General features: G+C 56.2%; 1 protein-coding gene across 5 annotated transcripts in view; it reads right to left on the bottom strand.

Moving 5' to 3' along the window:
• Clec16a (C-type lectin domain containing 16A) overlaps positions 1-24,329 on the bottom strand; it is a 176,269-nt gene that overhangs the window by 64,103 nt on the left and 87,837 nt on the right. For all 5 annotated transcript variants that reach the window (XM_078024644.1, XM_013359513.4, XM_005327182.5 and 2 more), the window contains exon 18: positions 21,234-21,354. In XM_078024644.1, coding sequence (XP_077880770.1) covers positions 21,234-21,354 — 121 coding nt within the window. The remainder of the gene's footprint in view (positions 1-21,233; positions 21,355-24,329) is intronic.

The following is a 24,329-nucleotide window of genomic DNA, read 5'->3' as shown; positions in this document are numbered from 1 at the left end:
AATAAGTGGCATCTTTCTCAACACCCGTCATCAACCTCCCGTTTCTTTTAATAGACGCTGTTCAGGGTGTGAGTTGGGGTAGATCTTAACACAGGGAAACTGCTGGCCTCAGGCCTCTACTGAGAAAGGAGGTTGGGCGCTTTAAAAGCAGCGTCCACCAGAGCCTGCCGAGACACGGCCGCAGGTTCTCCAGGGTCCACCCCGGAGACCAGAGGCTCCAGGGCAGTGTCGCAGATGCCCATCAACATTCCATTCTGCTGCCTGAGGACACTTGACATGTAAGAAGTCCTGCTGGGTTGCCCACCGTCCCTTTTCTGACTGGCCCCCAAGAAACATTCCATGAATCCACTAAATATGGCAAATAAATGAACTGCCCTCAGCCCTGGAATTGGGGATCGAACCCAGGGCCATTCTACCACTGTGCCATAACCCCAGCCCTTTTAAATTTTTATTTTAAGACGAGATCTTGCTAAGTTGCCTGCGCTGGCCTTGAACTTGCAATCCTCCTTTGGAATGAACTATCATTAAATTCTTCTTCAAGCCAAAAATTTCACAGTGAAGTTTGAAGCTTTGGTCATTTAAGGCAGGTGCCTTTTCTGTGGGTCTTCCAAGGAACGGGGATTTGGTTAGGTGTGGTAGCACAGCCTGTAATCCTGGCTACTTTGGAGGCTGAGGCAGGAGGATCACAAGTTTGAGGCCAGCTTATGAAATGTAGTGAGACCCTGTCTCAAAATAAAAAATAAAAAAGGCGACATGTTATTTGGTGCAAAGAGAAGGAAAGAACTAGGAAGAGAAGGAAATAACTAGGCCAGCATGTTGCTGGGAGTATCTTTAAATAAACGAGGACCAAGCTGAGGGTTGGGAATGTCCAACAGATCCTCTGAGAGTGAAGGAAGGGGAGGTCTGAGAGAACACCGCTGGTGGGCCTCCAGACTCCACAGAGGCAGAATTCCAGCTGCAGGGAGAGAAAGGATGGAGAACACAGGCCGCCGGGATCCAAGTGGTGCAGGGGATAGGCTGGTGGACCACGCTCCTGAAGGGCGGGTGCCCAGGGCCCTAGGCAGGGGGCCTTGGCCTTCAGACCAATGCCGTTCCCTGAGCGGGGCCCTTCCCCAGCCGCCCGGGGGGTGGAAGGTGGAGTTCCTACTCTCGCCTCTGACGGCTAAACAGGCCACAGTGCTCACAGACGGATGTGCTCCTGCACGTCTCCCTGGCACAAATGGGAAAAGTGGACAGTGGTCAGGGCCTCTTGGAAGGGCAGTGAGATAAGAGCTGGCATTGCACCCCACAACACCCGACTCCAAGCCCAGCAACGTCACAGGGGAATCCTCCACACCCAAGTAGTGGGCTGGAACAGCAGCTCCCGAGGCTCACACTCCGGGGTCTCTGCACAGCCACCCACGGATGCCACCCGTGTGAGGCTGCCGACGGGGCAGCTGCACGGGGACAGCACTTGGGCACTTCCGCGCCGTGTGCAGTCATGTGTCCCTGCCGCAGGAAAACGCCACTTGAATGTGCCAAAGCCCAACTGCAGTACGAGCAGATTACAGTCCCCAGGTGTGAAACTGGCTACCACTGCGCCATCCGTGACTGCTTACCGAGGCCCCAAGTAGGACGACGGCCGTGCCAGGGCTGGGGTGGCAGCAGTGGACAGATGGGCCAAGTCCTCCACAGAAAAAGCACAAATGTGTGGAGGTGCAAGGAGCGGGTCTGAGGGACACACGCCCAGGGCTGGGGAGGGCGCTGCTTGGGGGGTGCAGAGGGGCAGCTTTCGCCTTTCACTAGACGGACTCTGTCGCTAGAGCCTTCCACGGCTTTCGGGTGCCTCTGTTACTTGGCCTAACAAGTGCACCTCTGGGCAGTGGGACGAGATCTCGGGCCAGGAGGGCGGCCATGCCAGCGGAGGGCCAAGGGCAGAGGGGCATTAGGAGGAGGCCAAAGGTGTGTGCATCATTTCCAGGCCCTTTGCAGACTCCGAGCCCAGCCCACCCGTCTCCTGAGGAGGCCTCAGCCGAGGCTGGGGCAGGGGCACACCTTCAGGTCTGAGACTACACCAGGAGGTACAAAGTCCAGCTCCCTTCCTCAGCTTGCCCACTAGGGTCACCAGGGCCCTTTGCCTGAAACAGGCCATCTACCTGCTTCAGAAGTACTGAGGAGTCTGTGGATGTCTTCCCTTGGAAACAAAGATCCTGCCAGAAAGCAGGGTCTCCCCACGTATCACCCACACCAGGGATGTCAACAGAGGCCCCTTTGGGGACAGAAAGCACCCAGGTGGTAGAAAGACCTCCTTGCCTGTTCTAGAAGAAAATGGGGGTTCTAAACGAGAGGTCTGAGGCTACTGGACCTCTTCGGGGCTCCAGTGTATCCAGGTGGAAGGAGACTCAGTCGACGACAGATTCTGCACCAGTCGGGCTTCCCCTGGATTGGAAGATCCTTCTGCCTCGGCCTCCTGAGTGGCTGGGGTTGCATCACTGTGGCCTACATCACTGGGCCTAGCTGGCATCTTAGTTATCCTTCTCTGGTGAGTATGGTAAGTAATTTGTATCCGATTCCCTGAAAACAATGGTGATGAGAGAGCACAGAACTTTTTCTTTGCCTGGGCCAAAAGAACCTGGGATCTGACCACGCCATTCCTCAAACACAGGGCTTACCCCACCAGGTAAAATCTGCCCACGCTTAATATCTAGAAGAGGTAGTAAAAAACAAGTAGTTTAACTGGCTCACTTCATAAATGATAATCGTGAACATTAAGTGAGATTCTTACAGCTACCTCCCCCTCCCACGGCTGCACGGTGGAGGCGGAGCGTCCTCCTGGACTTGAGACCAGCAGAGGCTCTGTGAGCAGGCAGGGCCAGAGATGGCCTAACCAGCACACCGTGTGCAGGCCGCAGGGACCTGGGACGGTTTTCCGCAGCACATGTTCGAGCGCGTGTCACACGGTCCATGGTACTCAGTACTCTCCCACTGAGCCACACCCCGAGCCTTCTTTCTTTCTTTATTTTTATCAGTGTCTGGCTAAGTTGCCCAGGATCCCTGAACTTGGGATTCCCCTGCCTCGGCCTCTGGAGCAGCGGGATACAGGTGTGTGCTGCCACGCCAGCCGTGCGCAAGGTGCTGTGTCCATCTTTCTACACTTGGCTTCCTAGGTGGTGAGCATGGACACACTTAAGTGTGCCAGCCCATGACTCTGTGGCCACAGGGACCAACTGGGACTGGATTCAACAGGCCATAGCACGGTTGGTCCTCTGTCATGGCAAACCTCAAAGGTGGGCTCACGGGCTCTGCCTGGGGATCACTGGTACCCAGGTCCAGAACTGCCCTCACGGGGCAGAGGAGAGCCGCACCAGGTGGCAGAAGATAGGACAGCACTGCCCTGATAGAGACCTCGGCCTGTCCCCTGGAAAGGCAGCACCTGGGCAGGAGTACAGGGCCTCAGCCCGGCTGCCACTGCCCGGGCTCTCTACACACCACCCGAGTCTTTACGAGGGCAGTTATTTGCCCATGAATTCATGGCCCTGGTACTTACTGCAGCAAAGCACTGCCGAGATGACACGGACCATCCCACCAAATCCTCACAATAGCCCCACAGAAAGGAGCCAATGTCCCTATCCCCAATTAACAGATGAGGTTAAGTGACTTGTCCAGGTCACACAGCGAGCAAGTGGGGGACTGGCGCCAAGCAGGCTGGCCCTGGGCCATGGTCCTGCCACCAGCGAGGCCAGGAAGGAGTCCGCAGGCCACTCCTGGAGCCCTGTCCTTGGGCCTGTGTGCACACTGGAAGCCAGCGGCCTGCCCGGACCCTTCACCATGTGCAAGCCCCCCAACAAGGGCCGTCCCGGGGCGGGCTCGGAGCAAGCGCCTGCTCTTCGCCCCACTTACTTCAGGTCTCCCTGAGCACTAAGTCACTTCGCAGCCCGGGCCAGCTGCCCCCAAAGCGCATGCCCCCAGCCCCACCCTCTGCAGCCTCTCATTACCTGGGCTGGTTCTGCAGCCCTGCTCCCGACTCCCAAGTGTCCCAGTATTCTGGGTTGGGGGAGTAGGGGACATAGGCCATCAGTTCCCAGAAGCTGCGGGTCATTGTGCGGTTTGCTCAGGACCCTGACAGCCAGCAGCAGTGACAGTGTAGGGACAAGGTCATTTTCAAGTCAACTCCCTCTGTGGCCAAATGCACCTGTACGACATTTTCATAACCTTGAAAACAGCCAGAGCCAAATCTCTTCTTCTTCCCCTTCCTTTTCAGTTTTGGTCTTCGCGCCCCAGATTTCTTGTTGGTTCCTCAGTTCCGTCCTGTTTTGGAGTGGGGCCTGGGTGCTCTGATCCCCCAAACACCCATACGCCAGCTGCTGAGCCACGAGGTGCCCACAGGCGGCGGGGTGTGCACTCACAGCGTGGCTGAGGTGGTCACTGCTCACTAAAGAGCAGCCCTGCCCGGCCGCAGCCCCTGCCCTACTCCCCGCAGCTTGGTGAGTCACTGGGGCAGACAGCAGGAAGCGGGTGCCTTCAGGACTGACACACTGAAAAGCAGGGGTGGCTCCCCAGTCTTCTCCTCCTCTCTGCCATGGGCACTGAGGATGTGGGAGCCTGGCAGGTACGCAGCGACGGGATCGGAGCCTCTGCCACTTCCTCTGAGTGACATGCTGAGCAGGGCTCCCACCGACACCAGCAGGAGCTGAGCCCCGGAAGGTGCGAGGTGAATCTGTCACCACAGCGCAGCCTGGCCTGACAAACACAGCACATGACACTCGGGACCACACGCAGACATAGCCACCCACAGCCAAAACGTGAGGGGGGCTGCTCTTGGCTCAGGCAGTGCAGCCCACCGCCGGAGAACACCGCCTGCCGGGACCCTGCTCCGAGTGCTTTAAGTGCGCTTCCTCACCAGATTCTCTTCACGGCCACCCCAGAGTCTGGGCCTCCTTATCCCCATTTCACAGCTGCAGAACAGAGCCCTGGGAAGGCCTCATGCTGTGTGGCAAGACCAGGACCTGGCTGAGCATGTCTGTCGTCTCTAGCCGGCCCACCCCAGCAGCCCGCGGGCACAACCTGAGCCAGTGTGCGCGCACGTACCACCCTGCCCTCACAGAACCATCCTGCCCCGTGGCCTCTGACCAGGCAGCTAAGGCCAGCTAAAAGCCCCTGCTGTGAGCTGCTTCGTGGCCCAGCCCCAGGTGAGTCCAGCAGTGGTCCTGGCTGGGAAGGGTGTCAGGGGTGACAAACCCCTCAGATGACGACAGAGCCCCCAGAGAAGCTTCTGGAGCAGCTCCCTTGGCCCGCACACCCAGTCTCTCTTTACAGGGCTGCTGATCAACGTGCCAGGCTAAGGACAAGCCTCCCAGACCCAGACGCACGTGTGTGCACCCCCTGGCTGCGGGCCCTTTCTGCCTTCAGGATTGAGGGCGTGGCATGAATTCTCCTGAAGGTCGTCCCCACCCTCCTGGCCCCCATCTTCCTCAGCAGCATCTTCGGGATATGGACCAAGGCAGGTTTTCAGGGGAGTGGAAGGGGCACCAGGTGGAACCCTGTGACTTACTACGTATTCTGACGTAGCCACTGACCTTTGGAGTTTAAATTGCCTGCCTCCACTGTAAGATGACTCATGTAGCCAGAAGACTAATGCTGGGCCCTTGAATCAAGTCTTGATCTGATTCCAACTTCCCCATAAAAAAGAGCCAAGCCAATGTGCGGAGCCGTCAGAGGCCTGGCAGACGGTGAGGTGCACGCGCATGCCCTCAGGTCCTGGATTCTCGATCTGTGTTTAGAAACAAGACCCAAGTCCTCATCTATGGGCTCAGTCCCGACCCCACTCCATCACTTCCATTCACTCATATCTGGCAAGCCTTGGGAGTACCTACTACACTGCCTGGGCTCAGCTGCGAACCTGAGGTGGGTGTCTGGCCCCAGGTGGCTTGGTACCCATGTAAGTCAAACAGGCACACAAAAATGGAACATTGAACACAGGGGAAGTGCTGTCAACTAGGGATCTGGGGATTGGAGAAGGCTCTGCTGGAGGTGCCCAGCAAGCTTTGTGGGTGGGTGGGCTGCAAAGGGGTGGGAGGGGCTCGGTGCACATGCCCAGTGGTGCCACGGTCCAGGGGCAACGGGAGCGTGCCAGACAGCCTGGGAGCTGGAAGAGATGTGGGGCTGGGTCTGTGGTGGCAGAGAGAGAGGGCTGAGGGCAGGCCACACAGGTCCTGCTGGGCCCCCAGGCTGGGGCCTGGACCTGGCTGGCGAAGAGCGAGCGAAGGCTGAGGCTGGATGTGGCTGCGGACAGAGGCCGGGCAGCCTGCTCCCCAAGCCCCACCACCCCTTGAGAAGGTGCCAAGCTGCTGTGTCCACTGGCAGGGTGACCACAGGCCATGGGAGAGCTGAGCCCTCTTCTCCTCCAGCGACAGCCTCCCTGCCGGCTGCTGACAGGATCTGAAGAGGTGGAAGGCGTTGGCCCCAGCTCAGGAGGGCTGACTAGGGGACAGGCCTCAGCTTTATTCTGGGACCCTGGACTCACTGTTAGCCCAAACCCTGTTGGGGGCAGGTACTAGGAGATGTCCTTACACGTGACGAGTAAGAGTAAGGCCCCAGGGCGGAGAACAACTGGGCAACACTCCGGCGGAAAGAGAGGTGATGGGCTTGGGAGGTGAGATCCAGGCTCCGAACTGCACAGGCCTGGGGGCAGGCACTGGCTCACGAATCCTGACAAGTCCCCCCACACAGCCGGCTGCTCTCACAGACAGCTCATCAGCCAGCATTGGGTCTGCAGGACTATTCAGGGGCTTTGGCTGGGCTTTCCAGAGGGCCCCACCATGGCAGGGCTGGGGCCAGGAGGGCAAATCTAGATCTGCAGGAGGAAGCGCCATGGTCTTGGCTGCAGCTCCCTGTTTCTCCCTAACTGGGTGGAGAAGCCACGGACGGTGGCCAGCGCCCCACCTCCCACAGTTTCCAATGCTCAACATGACCACAACCCACACGCAACCAGAAACAAAACGAGAATACAGATTCACCAAATATGGAAGTCCACACGTTACGTCCAGGCAGGAGGGACCTGCTGCTTCCAGGCGGGAAGAAAGCGCCCTCTTCATCCAGAAGTGGGGAGAAGACCGGGAGGCAGCAAGAGGCGCTCAGGGTCCCACAAGGCCTGTACACAGGACGCCTCGCTAACTGGTTGCTGAACAGAGGCACAACCTTCAAAATGATTCACCCCCAGCTCCACAGTAAACCCACCGGGATCAGCCTCCCCAAGTCCCACTTCTAACTCCCGAGTGTGTGTGTGGTTTTGGTGCAGGAGACTGAGCCTGAGCACACGCTCTGTCACTGAGCCACTCCCAGCCCCCAGCCCCCCACTTTAAACCAAAGGCCTTCATTCCTGCCTTTGCTGTTGCCTAGCATCACTTAGGATGGGGGTGGCTGCATTTGTTTTCAAGAGAAACACTTTTTTTTGGAAGGAGGAGTGGAGTGAAGGACTGGTCCTGGATCTCCTGGGGAGGGGCGGCCTGATGGGGAAGTGGAAGTCACCCAGGAACCCTGTCCCCGGCCCTGCGAGAAGATGTGGGTTCCTTACCAACCAAGTCACTGTGAGAAACACACACACACACACACACATTTTCTAAGGTAACTGTGGGTTTGCTTTTTAACAAGAACCATCAAAATCGAGGGAGGCATCCAAACGCCGGAGAACCTGAGTTTTCACACGTGAACTTGGGGCCTGAACCAGAGTTCTCCCACTATGGTCAACAACGTCCTCAGTTCTTGGGGGAAAAAACGTACCACTGAACTTAATTTTTAAATCTGACCCCTTGAGTCAAGGCCTGGCCTTCTGCAGCTGCCGCCTGCTGCCTGGGCTCAGCAACCCTTTTTGGAGAAGGCCCTTTACTAAACCAAACTCGGACTTTGGTTAAACTCCCTCGTGGCCCAGATCAACTGACAAGGACGCCGGTTCTCCTCTGGTCAGAACTGCTGTCTGGGTCAATGTGTGTGAGCAGAAACAGCAGGACCCCAGAGGCTTGAGGACCCCAAGGGAGGTGGGGCCTCCCGGGTGAGGGTGGAGGAGAATTTGGGAAGAAGTGAACTGTGTGGGAAGCGCCCCAGCAGTAGGACACAGGCTGGGTGGTGGGCAAGACAAGTGGACAGGCTGGGGTGTCAGGACGGGGAGGACCTGGGGGACTGCCGGGGGCTAGAGACCAGGGCCATCCGGGGAATGTGAGTTGGGGCAGTGGGCCGCCAAGAGAAGAGTTTTAACTTGAAGCACCAAAAGGCATGGGGCTGAACGGTCAGAGGGGTCTGCCAAGGTCATGGCAGGAGCAGGGCCCAGGTCACATTACCAAGAGCATCACAGGGCTGACTGCCCCGTGCCTATTCCTCTGCCCTTGGTGCTCAGGGACTCTTCAGCTACAGCAAGCACACACCGGAGGGCCACCTCTCCAGCCCACGCTGCTGCCAGTCCCCATACTCAGGCGCAGAGAACACTGTCTCCCAAGATGTCCCCGCTCTGATCCCCGGTGCCTAGGAATATGCAACCTTCAGCAGGATTTCACAACTGTGCTTAGACCTTGAACTTGGAGGTCACCTGGGGGGCCTGACTGACCTGGAAAAGGGGGAAGAATGAAGCAGAGGAGCTGCTGGCGAGAGGACTCAGCCCAGCGTGGCTCGCTTGGAAGATGAGCCAGAAGTCAATTGGCCTCTAGAATCTGGACCAGAGGAAAGATGCTCTCCTACAGTTTCAAGAAAGGAACAATGGGGCCGAGTCTGGGGCTCGGGGGCAGAGCACTTGCCTAGCACGTGTGAGACACTGGGTTGGATTCTCAGCACCACATATAAATGAATGAATAAAAAATAAAGGTCTATACATCTAAAAAGTATATTAAAAAAAAAAGAAAGGAGCAATGCCTTGAGTTTAGCCCAGCGAGACTCACGCCATTCTTCCGAGCCCCAGAGCGTTAACATAATATATGCATCATCTTAAGTCTCAAAGCAAAAGTTTCTATAAATTTTTTTTAGAGCTGACAAAGGAATCCACATGACCACGTGGTGTTCTGAACACAGGCTACTGGAGTAGGGACGATGCTACTCTGCCTGCAGTGTCCTTGCCTGTCCACCTGGTGAAAACCACTCAGGACCCCCTCGGCTCTATAGCTCACGCTCTCAGAAGCTGTTCTTGTCCCCCTCAACCCCCCGCAAAGCCCAGCTACTGTGCGTTCCTCCTGGAGCGACCCTGCAGTTCCGTCAAAGCACCCGCACCCACCTGTCCATGGTCTTACTCCTGTTGGGTGCCTCCAGCTACCTGAAGGTGGGGCCGACACTGACCTTTTCTGTATTCCTGGCACCTTACGCAGTGCCCACTGTGAGGCCAATGATGGAGGACAGCACATTAGTGGTGAGTGGAGGGACAGGGGAGTCCTAGCCCAGAACACCAGCTCTGCAGCTGACTTGCGCATTCACACCTGGCTCTCTTGCTTCTGGCAGAGACGACCTGGGCAGGTTGTTTAATCTTTCCTTGCTCCAGCATCCTCACCTGGTGCCTGGCCCCAGGAAACAGAGGTCACTAGATGGTAGCAAGACTGTCACACAGCAGAGGATGCCATGCTGGGGAGGGAAGCAGCTAAGGCCAGGGGCCTGACAACTTGAAAAGATGGTTTGGGAGAAAGCGAGCTGAACTACTTGTGCATTAAGAACTGCATAAATCTAGCCTGGAACCTTCCACTAGATACTGCTTAGGACTCACTTTTCCACCTCTCGCTTCCTCTAGAGAGTCTGGTACCTGGGCTCACGGGAAGGAAGGCAGCGAGGGAAGGGACCCAGGGGGACTGGAGAAAGGTCCAGGTTTGCATCAAGTTCCCTATAGGTACTGCAGAATGCAAAGCAGAGCTGGGAGAGAAGAACGTTTAATGAGAAACCAGTTAAAGACTAAAGGTTAACAGAAGTCACTTAAATGACATGCAGATTTCCTGGCTTTGCACAGCTCTGGAAAACCCCGACTACATTTTGAAAAATGCAAAGCTATTATAAAATTCAAAGGGCTGGTATGGTAATGAGAAGAGATGAGCGCACGAGATAACATGGATTGCCAAGCTCAAAAGCCAGGAAGCTGCCTGGGGTTTTTCTGCATGAGAGTTTGGCAGGGAAAGAAAGGTCTGTCTCACCTTGAATCTGGTATAAAAACCAGTGACATCCCCCGACACTGGACTCACGGAGGAAGGGGAAGATGGGATGAGAACCTGTAGCCCTTAATTATAAGCAAGTGACTGAAAAGTTGGGAGGACCCGGGGACACCAGTTCAGCCCTGCCAACCTCTGAGCCTCGGGTCCGGCTGTCCGACTCCAGCTCGGGCGGTCTGCGTGAGGCATTTTTATGACCCTGCCTGAAAGTGAACAGGCCATCTCCAGGACTGGCGCTGGTTCAGGACACCAGGAGAGTTAGGCATGAGCTGGCTTCCAGGAGGCGGAGCCACGAGCTCTGACAGGGAGGCTCCTTGGAGCCCAGGTAAGCGGCCACCAAGGCTGGGCAGAGCGGCTCAGTGACTGCTTGAGCCCTGGCACAGCCTGGGGGTGGGGGAGTGCAGGGCTGCAGGGTGGTGCAGGGCTGTGGGGTGGGGGCATGCAGTGCACCCCCCCCCAGCACACAATGTGTGAGGCAGGGGCATCCAGGAAGTCCAATCTCTCTCAGAGGAAGTGCCCAAAGTGGAGGAGCGAGGTGACTTTTCCTCAACTCGGGAACAGGAGCTCAGTGTGCACGGCAACCCACGAAGCTCACCTCCATGCATCCTGGCAGGGGGAGAGCGAGAGCGAGAGCGAGGGCAGCAGCCCGAGGACGGCTGACCTGTGTGCCCGCTGCCCCCCCAGTGCCTGCCTGCTGCCTGGCAGGATCCCCCAGGGGAAGAGCTGGCCCTGCACACGAAGCCACCTGCCCCTTCCTCCTCAGAGTGCCCGAGGACGGGTGTACTGCAGCCCTGGAGTTAAGGCCACCTGTGTGGACCTCACTGAGGACTGTGGCTCTGGTGAGGGGACTTGGGCAGCACCTGCTTCCCAGCTTAGGGGCTGACCTCAGGACTTGGAGGTGAAGTCTTCAGGGACGCCGTCTTTGCCCCACAACAGATTTCAGTGGTCATCCCCGCCAAACCAGGGCTTTCTTGCCTCAACCTGGCCTGTATCTGGGATCCTAGGTGACAACAGCTCGGCGAGGGGGGGAGGGGCTGGCTGGCGTTCCCTGGTTCTGTCCCTCCCTGTGGGGCAGGCAGGCTGGAGGCTGAGGACGCGCTGGAGAGGAGTGGGTGCAGGGGACAGCCCTCTCCCCAGGAGGCCTTCGTAAAGGTCACAGTGTCTGTGCTGGTTCAGCCTCCCCAGAGGTTTGTTTTGGGTGTTCTGTGGTTGATCTGATATCGGGGCTGGAAGCCAACCCTCCCCTCCTGAGGCCTCAGCGTCCACCAGGTCCTCTGTCATCCCTAGGGCCTGGCCAGCGGTGGAGGTGGGCGTGTGGTGGGCGGGAAACCGGCGACTGGGGGCGGGGGCCAGGAGCCCCGTGTAGGCGGAGCCCCAGGCAGCCTCACTGAGTGGGCCAGGGCGAGGGACCAGCGCCACCTCGAAACTCCACGTTAACCCTCAGCGGGCCCCTCCACGACTCCCGTCTCCTGTGGCGCCTCTCACTGCCCTCTCCTCCCCATCAGCTGCATGCTGACGAGGAGGCAGCACTGGGAGGCAGCGCCGGTGACAGGTGGAGATCTCCAGAACTCTGTGTGACTGGGGCAGCATGGTAAGGGACAGACGGGGGGCGGTGTCACATCCTGCAGGGCTGTGCAGGTGACAGAGGCCTTGGGGATGACCTCGAGACGGGAAGTCAGCGCCCCTGAAGGTCCTGACGTGTGCTTTGGGGGAGAAGGTGAGGTGGAGGCAGCTGTCCCTGTTCCCGAGTCCGACAGGGTGGAAGGGCCACAGGAAGAGGAGGGGCAGATTCTCCCTGTCTGACCCCTGGACTGGTGGAATCTGCCAGAGCCTGTGGCGGGATGAGAAGCAGAGAGGAGCTACAGAAACCCAGGAGGCCTGGCTTATCGACCCCAGGACGGCTGCATCGCGTCCTCCCCACAGCCTGCAAAATCAGCTAGGAAGGTCAGAGGGCAGGGAGGGCAGGGAGGCCAGGAAGCAGGCAGGAGGTGGTACCCGGCGGTGCCAGGGCTGAGGCTCAGCTGATGGCGGGGCCGATCCCTGCTCCTGGCAGCTCCATGGTGCAGCTGCATCCAGAACCATCCACAGCCCAAGGCTGTGCCTCAGAAGATGTCACTCTTTGGGCAAATCTAGGCCACCAGATCCCTTCCTGAGAAATCCAAACCATGGCCCCATTTTCAAATGTGTGAAGGACTGGGCTTTGGAGAAAATACTCAAATTGCAGAGTCTTTAGCAGAAACAATAATTTTTATGCTAAGAGGGGAAAAGCTCAAAACCCTGTCTTTCTGACTCCAATGCCTCATTTCCCCAATGCACAGGATAAAAGCTAGGAATTCTGCTTTGTAGAGGAAAAAAATGTCTGTCTTATGAGAACTGTCCCAGGCCCACGTCAATATGCAGCCAACAGAAGGGGCAGAGGCATCGGGTGCCCCTGTGATCTCAGCAGCACATGCCTCTCTAATGTAGCTCGATTATGATGGCAAGTTTATAAAACAGGCAAGGATTACAGGAATATACATTAAACCACATCAATGAATGCTACTGAGGAAAAAAAAAAAACAGATCCAGCAGACAGGTACCAATCAAATAATCAATACGCAGGAAACAGCTACATCACCCTGCTTTAAAAGAACCAAATAATGCTGCAATTGGATTTACTTAAAAATTTTCCACTTGAACAAAACTGACAGCTGTATTATAATCACATTTCCAGTCAGTTTATAAGATACAAATTTCATTTCTCCATATTCCTACTTCATTTCTGAAAAGTGGCCAGCAGCGTTATTCACCCAGCACGCGGAGAAGCCCGATTTGTGAGGGCCACCAACTCCTGCTTCCTGCTCCTCAGAGTCAGTGGTTTAAGTCAAACGTCATGACTTTCTCCTGGTGCACCCAGCTCAGAGCCCCAGTTTCCAAATGGCACAAGGGAGCGGGGGAAAGACTTGGGGAGGCAGGCTGGGGAACTCTAACTCAGAGCAGCAAAATGATCTGGGGGTGGCTCAACTCTTGAAATGAAGATCATCTACGCGTTTAAAAAACAAGGTGGGTCGAAGATTTGGGGGATATTTCATTAGCCAGGGAATTCTTCAAAGGTACACAATGAAGGACCAACATCATTTTGTAACTCACACTCTGATTGCCTTGAATTACTCAAGGCAAAGTTTAGAAATGCCGCTGGAGTTTGTAAATAGCTAAAGTGGCTGCTGACACCTGAATCAGTTCAATGTGACAAGCCTCTTCCTCGAGTCAGCTCTGTGCCATACATGGGCACCGGGACACACACGCAGGGGGGCTACTTGTTGGAGATGCACCACCCACAGGGAGTGTGGGGCTGGACAGCAATGCAGGCGAAGTGACAGCGGCAGGCTGGCCATGTCCAGGAGCTACACAGCACCACAGCCAGGAGGGTGCACATGAACCAGGACACGGGCAGAGAGGGAGGGCGCAAGTCTCTAGGGACAGGCACAGAGGGCCTGGCGGGGTGGGGGTGGTGTGCAGCTGCTAAGGCTGATGGCTGGGAAGCCCCTGATCGTGGGGCAGAAGGGTCACTCCAAGGTGGCAGGTCGGGGGAGGCCCACCAGGGTGCTCTCCTGAACATCTCCATTTGCAGAGGCCTGTGTGGGCTGTGCCCCCTTCAGAGACAAAAACACAGGTGGCCTTGGACACCTGCGTGCTGGCCTCTCTGGTTTCGTGTTAACAACACTGGTCCACTTTGGCACTGGCACTGAACAAACCACTTCTCCAGGGCCCCGCGTGGATGCTTAAACTAAAGCGCCCCGAGGCGCTCTCAGGGTCTGGCTGCAGCGGTTTCGGTTCTCCAGCCAGCACCCACCTTCCTCAAAGTCATCTTTCCAAGAAACTCATCTGGTGACTGAGCCTGTGTGACCTCTTCCACTTTCCAGCGTCTCCTGGACAGGAACAGTTATGGGCTTTGCTCTGTCAGAGGCCTACAGAGACTCTCTCAGTGTCAACCCAAGAATCTCATGCCCAGTGTCAGTCACAGGGGGACAGCAAGGACGGTTTATCCCAAGTCTCTATCCACCCAAGGGGATGCTGACCATTTCCCAAAGATGCTCTTTTAATCTACAGAAGAGCCCCAAAGCAGGAGCAATGGGCTGCATTCTACAGAGCGAGGAGGAGGAGAGGTGAAGGAGCTTCCCAACGTCACACAGTGGGGATTCAAACCCAGGTTCTTCTAGACCTAGGGCCTGAGCATCACGATCCTCGATTACAGAATGTCAGATTTTTAAGGACCTGATCTCCTTCTTGCCCCTTCCTTAAGCTTTTACTTTGAAAAAGTTTCAGACTTCCAGAAAAGTTTAAAGAACAGGAAAGGGAACACACTTTTATTTTCTGAGTCATTCCAAAGCGTTCGCATCGGACGCTTGACTCCTAAACATTTCAGCCTGGACTGGCCAAGGAGTCCTTGCGAGGACTCTCTCACCCAACCTTCCGGCCCAATCACACCCAGCAAATGAAATGCTGATCTCAGTTACACAAATCCACATGCAAACTCTCAATCTCCAGAAAAATTTCCTAAAAAGCTACTTTCTAATTTTCTCAATCCAAGATCTAATTCACGTTGATGGTCAGCGTGTCCCTCTAGTTTCAAAATCAAGAAGAGGACCCTGCTTCCCACTCCCTTTTGAGGGGTGTTCTTCCAGGACAATTTCTCTACTTGGTGGAATTATCTCCACACTCGGCCTGTTCCTCTCTGCCTTCAGTGTGCGGGGGACGGAGCTCGGGCGTGTGCTTGCCAGGCCGGCACTCGATCGCTGGGCCACAGGTCTAAAGTCCAGTCAGCTCTCTTCCACGGAATCGCATTCTGGCTTTGTTTTTCACCGTCTTCACTCTTTGTGCTGTTTTATCATTTTCACCAGGACCCTGACAATGACAGGGCCAACCCAGGGAGGAGACTTTCCAGAACTGACAGACCAGGCTGCCACTGGCCCTCCAAGACAGATCAGTGAGCCCACATTCTCCCACACTTGGAAGCACACCACTGACCCGGAGACCAGCTGCCCGGCGCTCCATGCTTCCACTCTGCCTAAAAGCTGGCGGCGCAGACAGGACGTGAGCAGCTGTGGAGATGGGGGTCCTGCAGGGGCTTCCGGGACCCTCCTGCTCACACTCATCCACGTCAGCAGTGAAGGAGGATGAAGAAGGGGACCTTGGCTGGATCTCAAACGTGGCCGAGAACGTGGAGGATGGGCCTCGCGTGGGCTTCCGTGGCCTTCAGCGCCCTGCAGTGCTTGCTCTGGGGAAGGATGGATTTGGGGGGACAGGGGGTCCCTGAGGTGTCTGAAGAAAAACAAGGAGGCAGGTAGGGAGGTGGTCATGGTGCTGCTCAGCCTTGAGGGTCAGCGCTCTGCTCTTTATCAGGAGGGGGCTGGAGGGTCACTGGGAACGAAGAAAGCCCTGGCTTCCCGTCTGCACTGAAAGCACAAGGGTGCAGGCCAGGCTGGAAGGAGCCGCGCGAGGCAGGGGGCTGGCTCGGAAGAGGCCACTTCAGCACCCGGGTGAACGTGGTGGCCGTTGGGGGAGAGTGGGGAGGGAGCTCAGGCCTGGTGGCGCTCGGCGGCAACAGAAAGAGGAAGCTGAGGATGAGCCCCAGGTTGTGCCTCCAGATCAGCTGCGAGGGGAGGGCTGCCCGGCGGTTCTGTGGGGAAGGCCGATTCTGACCTGCTCCTGGGGAGCTCGCGAGACGCGCCATTAAAGCACAGTGTGTGGGCTTGGCCACCTCGGCTACCTCTAGAAAAGACGGTCCCTCACTCTGAGATGGCGTCCTACCCACTTGCCTAATATTAAAGCCCTTTCTTTTATGGAATAATAGTTCATAAATGCTTTTTAAATTTTGGTTATTACTGATTTTTCAGACACAGGGTCTCGCTATAGCCCAGGCTGGCTTTGAACTCCTGGGCTCAGACAATCCTCCTACCTTGGTCTCCTGAGTACCTGGGACTATAGGCACACACCACCTTGACCATAAATGCCTTAATTAAAAATGAATAAATAAACAAAGTCTGCTTGGTTAAAGAACAAGGTGGCAATTCTACCCCCAGAGCTTTGGCTTTGTTTTGACACCTTCCTGGGCTGTGGACTCCCAAGGTCCTAGGAGGGACATCTCCAGCCCCAGGTCGGGAAGTGCCCAAATCTAGGTAAGCCACCAGACACCCAGCCAGACCTGCCGACTTGTAGGCAGTTCTCTGGAGGCTCTGCACCTTCTCTTGTGGACCACCAACGAAGGGACCGACAACCTTCCCTGGGTTAAAGCAGGCAGAAGTGGAAATGTCTCCCATTTGGGGTGGTTGCAGACGTCTCAGCCAATGGAAAAGGACGGTTCTCAGACCTACGGAGTGATGTGGGCACTGCTGCCGAGGGGCCACGGCGGGGGGCTTCCTGCCCACCCTCGCGTCTCCTTGAGCTCCCTCCCAGCACCCTCACCTGGCCACGTTCCCAAGCTGCAACTGTGCCAGGCCCTGTTCTGAGCACGTCGTGCACACGGCTCACTCAGCTCTTCCAGGACTGTCCTACAGAAGGGAGGCACCAGGAGGGGAGGCGGCTCGCCTGTGGGGACACAGCAGGCTGGGGCTCTTCAGTCCTGCACGCTGAGCCCACACCCAGACCTCACCTGGGACCCCTGACCTGGCGGTGCCAGCTCCAGAGGTGGAGTGCACTTTGAGGCCAGGTGTCCCTGTGGGAAAGCCCGAGTCGACTCTTGGCTCCTCCTGGCCACTGCCCCCGTGTTCTCAGCATGTTGGCCACACCCACAAACAGCTCAAGGAATGAATGGGTTTTCATTGAACGGGTTTGCGGATCGATTTTGTAAAAATCAGAAAACAAGACTCCACATGCATGCAGCACACGCTCTGGCCACAGCTGTGTGAAAGTGAGTGCCCACGTGAGTGCCCGCGTGAGTGCCCGCGTGAGGGGGCAGAAGGAAACGGAAACGCAACATGCCCGGCGGCCTGCTGTCTCTGTAGGGCGAATGGAAAATGGGCACATTTCTTCAGTACTGGGATGGCTTGTGGTATCTGGAAACAGGCAGGAGCCTGGGGTTCCTCCTCAAAGGCTACTTGTCCTTAGAGGACTCATTAGTAGTGAGTCACACGGCCTCTGGCCCAAGCCACCACTAGAGCTGCCTTTCCTAAACCCCAAAACAGTGCCACCACACAAGCGATGCACTGGCTCGAATACTTCAGGATACAGCTGCGGTTCAAGAGAGGAGGAGGTCCTCGGAGCGCAGCAGTCTGTCGCCCCTCGTCCAGCTCTGCAGCGCAGCCGGGCAGCTCTCGCGGAACGCTTCCTTTGGACCAAGCTCAGTGCTGCGTGCTTGACACACGTGATACTCCCAACAGCTCTCCCTAGAGGGTCTCCTAGAGCCATTTTAAAGGCAAGGCCACCGAGAGTCACAAGCATCAAGACCCTGGGAAAGTCACAAAGCTCATCATTTCCAACCACACCAGAGGTGGTCAAATCGCCTGTCGATGGGCCAGGTGGAGAGCACACGGGTGGAAGAGCATGGTCCCTACCTCCAGGGGAAGCTCCCGTCCCCACATTCAGCCCAAAGCAGCAACCAGGGCTGGGGGCACTTGGGGTCTGCAAATGGTGGCGACCAATTCAATTAAAGAGAGTAGGAAAGAGTCCTTGTCTGTTAGGGAAGTATTCAGAGATGCAATAACATCACACCTTCTGTGTGCTTGGTGCACTGAGTGGGTGGGCTGTCTCAGAAAGCATGATGGTGGGAAGAGAAAACACAATTTTGCAAAATGGTCAACAACTGGGGTGTCTAAGAGCCGGCGTGCGGAGTCAGGGCGCTGTTCTCTCTGAAACACACCTGTCCCACCTGGTCCCCCTCCCTCCTCCTCTGCCCCCCCCTCCCCTCCTCTCCTCTCCCTCCTTCAGCAGGCTCAGACGGCAAGGCGCCAGCTCGTGGCCCTCCTGCTTCCTCCTCTCCACCAAAACCCAGGACAGGCTTCCCTTCAAGCATCACCAGGATGCTTCTTTCCTAAGTGGGGACATCTTTGCTGCTCCACGGCAGAGGCCATCTTTTGTGCCAAATGCTTGAGCTGACCAGCCTGGGCTGGTTGCTGGGGAGTGTGCTCACACGAGGTTTCTTATCCAAGTGCAAGGAGGTCAGTAAATACTGCTCCATGCCACCGTTTCTGCCGCGTGGAGCTGGGTTCTTTACGCCCATCAACCTTATCGAAGGCGATAGCAGCTGACCACCCCAGACACCTCGCCCTGAGCTGGCTCCTTACCCCACAGACAGATGAGGCGTGCCCACTTCCAGCCATCCTGCCTCCCAGCATGCCCCACAGTTTGACACACAGAAGGCATTTTGTGCATTGAAAAGTAACGGTGATTTTTAGCCCATGGTAAGTGAGGAGCTCTTGTGTTTACAAACAAAATAGCCCTTTTTAAAATTGAAAGCTTCAAACTGTTTTAACTTCAAACTTCCTCAAATTGAGGGTAGAAGCTGGAGGGCTGCCCTGCTGGCCTGGGAGATGTGCCCCTGCCCAGTCTGTCTAGCACAGCCTAACTAAATCCACACACAGAGTACCTCCTGGCTTTGGTTGTTTTAAACTGTAACCACTTCTATGGGACCCGCAGAGAAGCCATTGAGCTACTTCTGCCCAGTTTGATCAAACTGCATAAGGTTCATTTTTTCCTTTTTCTATCATCTGCATATTTCTTATGTGATTGGGTGGCCAAATCCAACCAGCTAGGATCCAGGCAGGGTCCCTGGATTTGGCTGCTAGTAACACAATCCCCAAAAAACAAAAAAAGCCAACCAACAACACATGCTCTTATTTTAGTATCATGTGCTTTTAAAATCCATAATCCCAGTATTTTCTGAACGCCACCCTCTTCAGCAAAAGACATAATTTGCAATCAGGCTGGGTAAAGACAGACAGCCATTACTTTCTTAATGGCCAACTACCCAAAAAGGCTCAGTTAAGTGATCTCAACTAGCAATCTAATCAATTAAAATTGATAAGTGAAATACTTTTAACCTTTATTTCGGCAGGCCATTCCTAGGGGGAGGAGAGAAGGAATGTGAATTCCCAGCATAAAACTTAATTCCATCTCACGGGTGAAAACATCCTCAGTGCCTGCTGGAAGGGCCCTTCCTCTCCTGGATCGAAATGAGGACGACTGGCTTCAGGTCCTCTCCAGCCGGCTCAGTCAGTTCCCAGGAATCACTGTGGCCATTTCGCAGTGGAGAAAGGGCCAAAGGAGATGGGCGCACAGAGGTCAGGGATTCTTTGTTCTCCAAAGAAAAGGCAAGATCAAGACCATAAGCCAGAGGGAGGCCAGAAAGAGGAGCTCAGACCGGGAACAAGCACAGCTCTCACGGAGAACTGTCTGTGTGCCGGGCGACAGCCTGCTGAGGACAGCTGTGTGTGAGGTGTGACACCTGCTCATCGCACCTCATCTCACACTCACTTGCTCCTCAGAACAACCTGTAGTGTAAGAGCGGCCAACCCCAGTGTGTGGGCATGGGGTGCTGGGGACTGTACCCAAGGCCTCGCAAAGGCTAGGCAAGCGCTCCACACGGAGCTACACCTGAGCCCTGACGGTCCCCCCGCTTTACAGGTGGGGAAACGGGCTGTGGAGGTTTTGGTCATCTCCTTAAGGAGGTGCCCGGCAGGGCAGGGCCATCAGTCACAAAAGTCAGTACTTGAGAATCCGTATCACGATCTTGCTGAACAGGCTAGCCAAAACCTTCTGAACCATACACTAAAGTTTGCCAGATTTTGCTGTGACTAAATTATATCTCAATAAACTGATTTAAATAAGTCAATAAAGTGAACTTAAAATGACAATGCCGTCACCTCAGACAATGGCCACCCCTTGTTTCTGCCTGCCCAGCCCCACCTCCTCTTTAGGGTCATTCCTAAGGCCCAGGCTACGGAGTTCTCCCTGCTCTGGGCTGCCTGAGTGACCCTGAGACAGTCAGTGTTGCACATGCTCTGACCACACCTGGTTCCGGAGGGCTGCGACCCAAGCCAGAGCAGCGATGGCTCCACCCCAGGCTTCTGTGACTTTTGGAGCTGCTAGGCTGCTGCAGCAAGCCTTGGGCTGCTAGAGGCTGTCCTGCCACCACCTGGTGAAAGCCCTCCTGAGGAGGAGAGCTGGGGGTCAGCAGGGCTGCTTCTCAGCCTGGGATGGCAGCAGCTTGGGAGGCTGAGGCAAGAGGATCAGGAGTTCAAAGCCAGCCTCAGCAAAAGGCAAGGCTCGAAGCAACTCAGTGAGACCCTGTCTCTAAATAAAATACAAAACAGAGCTGGGGCTGGGGCTCAGCGGCAGAGCACTCCCTAGCATGTGTAAGCCACTGGGTTCAATCCTCAGCACCACATAAAAATAAATAAATAAAGGTACTGTGTTCAACTACGGGGGTGGGGGGCTGATTCTTGGTGGTACTCAGTGCTCAGAGCCAGCTGTGCCTCACCACAGAACTACTCCTGATTTTCCAGATCATCAGCCGGTTCTCCTGCCTTATTCCATGAGCAGCCTAATTTTCCACCTGTAATGCTTTTCATAGAAAACCATGTTGTCCTTCAGTGTGCGCACGCCCCGTGGCGGAAGGAGAAAAAAGAAAGCTTCAAGGAGATGGGTTCTGGCCTCGACACACTGTCTCCTTTAAATCTCTGCCTCATATTGCAGATGAGAATACTGAGGCCCTGCCCTGCAAGGTCAGGTGAGCAGCCTGAGGTCACGGCTGAGCACGTGCTCCTTCAGCCTCCCCAGCCTCACTCTCACTCAACACTGCTGACCTGCCTCCTTTCTGTAGGAGCAGAGTCCTTCCCTCATGGACGACGCAGGACGCCCAGACACAACACTCGTCAAAGCTGTGCCGGGCTGGTGTTCCGAGGGCAGGGGCCCTGTGTTCCAGAGAGCAGAACCTGCAGACTGACATCTACATGCCTAGAACCTGCGGCCCTTATCTGCAAAACTTTCAGGTGACAAGCATGCACTGGCTCACAGGCACAGGTCGGTGGCAGTACATGAGGTAGGCCCCGCACCATCCTCACACCACCACCACGAGGTGTGACTGTGTCCCCACGCCCTGGGCTGACTCACTCAGGTCCAGGACATCGTCGGTCTTGATCAGGTCCTCCTCCCGAGTCAGCGGCAGCTGGGTCTCCGGCTCCCCTCGCAGCTGCAGCGACAGGGAGCGCAGCATGAAGAACACCCGGATGGCCTGCAGAGAGAGCAGAGAGGGGGCTGCAGACGTCTCAGCGAGGGGCCTGCACCGAGAGGGCAGGTCACTCGTGGCTACAGAGAAGGGGAGAACCTCACAAAGCAGCGCCAGCTCTGGCCCGGCCCCCGGCACAGCAGAGACCAGTTCAGCACCCGTGAAGAGGAACAAGCTCAACTCCCACCAAGGGCCACACGCTTTCTCTAGAGGGGAAAAGGGAGAAGAGGAGGGAGAGGCGGAGCTCGGGAAAATGAAGGGAGCCAGGGGAGGAAAGGGACCAGGGAAGAGGAGGGGAAGGAAGGGGAGCGCTGGGGAGGGTCCTGGCTAGGTCCCACGGTGGGCACACGAGGACGCGCAACAGCACACGCCGCCACCATGCACAACTACAAAGCACTGACAGAAAGACAGGCAAAAAGAGACAAGTCACCCCCGTGTTCAGGTCTGGAGCGCTTTCCCTCACACCCTCACGGAGCACCTGTCATCTGCCAGGATTGCCTCTCAAGAGTCACATGACCTTGGACGCATATTCTGCCCCCAGCAGTCACAGGCAACTGAGACTCGGGAGGTGACAGGAGCTGCCTATGGCACGCCCCTCAGGAGGGCTGGAGTCCAGGCCCCTTCCAGTGACACCGCAGGCTATGGAAACCACCCGGCTAGGGGAAGCCTTCCCAGGTCCTCCCCACCGAAGCAGGAGTGGGGAGATGAGCAGGGAGATGCCCGTGGTCTTCAGAGATAATTAAAATCCTGGCTCTGTCCTCCAGGGACAGTCCCTCCCCGGTAGCCCCTTGGCTTACGGTGGGGACTGTGCTGCCAACAGGGCTAAGGCCTGGCCCCGGGAAGGTGTGCACTGATACCCCTGAACCTGCCAGCACAGGATTCCTATCCAGGCCAGGCTGCTGGTCAGAGTCCAGGGTGGCCGCCAGGCATCTCCAGAAAGGAGAACAAGGCAGAGTCCCGGAAGCCAGCGAAGTCTACAGAGAGCAGCCTTCAGCCCCGGGAACAGGCCTGCCACCTGGGCCAAGAAGCATGAGGCAGTCCCCATCAAACAGCACCTGCAGGCCGCTCCCCCCCCCCCACATGGAGTGACACGCCCAGCAGGGGACAGAGCTCAGAACCAGACAGACAGGTCTGCCCCGGCCTCCCAGCTCCACTGCGCTGGGCAAGGCCCCTGACTTCTGTGGGCCTCGTTTTCCTCATCAGGGACGTGGGCACAACAATCCCTAATGCGCAGGCCATGGACAGCCCTGAGATGAATGCTGGAGGGGAACAACCAGCACAGCTCTCCAAACAGGGGCAGCCACCCAGCCGCTTAACAGACGCCCCGGGACACAGAGGAGGAGGAAGGGACCAACCACTGTCACCACAGGTGACCTGCACAAAGATGAACTCCAGCAGGCCTCCCCCAGATGCTGAGAAGTCGGCCCTGGCCCACGTGAGGGGCCTCCCAGGTCTTGCACGGCCTCGTCAGGTCCTGGGCATGAGGCTGCTCGTCTGCCCACTTCCTTGCTCCTGGGTCCTGCCTTGGTCCCCACCTGGTGAGACACCTTGAAGCAGTCTCCTGTGGAGGACACTGGAAGGGCACTGCCCTCCTGAAGCACTGCATCTTCTCTGCGCAGCACAAAGCTCTGTGCTGCGGTGGCCTCGGTGGCCACGGTGGCGGCACTGGGGTCTGACCTGAGCTCTTAGCAGCCCAGACTGTAAAGTACAGTTTCCATAAAGACAACTGTTAACTATCAGATTTGTCCCAAGAGGTGGAGTTCTGTTAAAAAATCCAAAGAGCTTATATTTAGTAAGCACCTACTGTCTACCAGGGGCTGGGGTACCGCACTGAACTTCAAGGCCTTAGGGAAGAAAGAGAGCTGCGTGGGCAGAGTGACCTCAGGTCCCACAGATGCTAAGTGGCTGAGACTCAGCAATGTCAGGCACTTGTGTCCCTCAGCCCTGTGCCAGCCCAGCATAGAAGGCCCAAGATGTGGGTGGTCACGGGGAACATTGGCAGTTTGAACTCTCAAATAAGCAGACCTGACCTTGGGAATGTGAAGAGAGGTCCCATTCAAGGGGGGCCTCGTGTCCCTGGCCCCTCCTTCTGGGGCTCTGAAGGCAGACACCAGCAGGACCAGAGCAGAGACGCACCGCTGCCTCCTCGGCCCAAGCCTGGGGAAGCCGAGGCCGTCCAGACCCACGCAAGGAGCCTGGACCTGGCGCCCAGCACAGCCTCTTGGTAAGACATCTGCTTTTGCTCAGCAAACAACAAATGGAAGATCTTTCCAAGAATATAAACAAAAATAAAGCTACTTAAAACATAAAATATATAAAAGGAAACCCCAGTACTTTTCCTGGTTTCTGCCCCAACTTCCCAGAGTAGAAAGAGTGCTCTTCAAAGTCAGGGGTGGGTGGAGGGGCAGACTCCCACAGGCAGGTGCTCCCTGGGGACAGAAGCCACCTCCCATGGGGGTCTACGAGGGCCTGGCAAGCATGTTGACCAGCGCCACGATGCCCAAAACCCACCAAGAATGCTGGGCCACGAGGCTGAGGGTCACACACTCCACGCCACCACCTCCTAGAACAGCAGCACTCTGGTCACCGCAGCCTGCCCGGGGCCGTGCGGGCTGTGCGGTGTCCCCTCCTCAGGCCTTCTAACAACCCTGCGTGGCTCCCATCTGACAGACAGAGAAACCAGCGCTCAGGGGTGTTAGCTCCTGCCCAAGGTCACTGGGTGCAAGACTGCCTTCTAAGTCTGTTCTTCCACCACACTTCTTGGTCTTCAGAAGAGACAAGCCAGGGCCTGGGACCTGATTTTATTGAGTGCTTCTCTTTTCTTTCTGCTAAATAAAGATGCAAGTTTAAAAGTATAAAAGAGAATAATAAACTATTCTTCTTTCAGGTTTTTTCATAGAATACCAAGAAGGACAGATTCACTCTTGAAAAGCAGGGCCAGCCAACCAAGCTCAAATCTGAACCGCGTTCTCCTGTTTCCT

Source organism: Ictidomys tridecemlineatus, chromosome 10, assembly GCF_052094955.1.
Source record: "Ictidomys tridecemlineatus isolate mIctTri1 chromosome 10, mIctTri1.hap1, whole genome shotgun sequence".
Classification (NCBI taxonomy): Eukaryota; Metazoa; Chordata; class Mammalia; order Rodentia; family Sciuridae; genus Ictidomys; species Ictidomys tridecemlineatus.
This window is presented reverse-complemented; position numbering and strand designations above follow the sequence as displayed.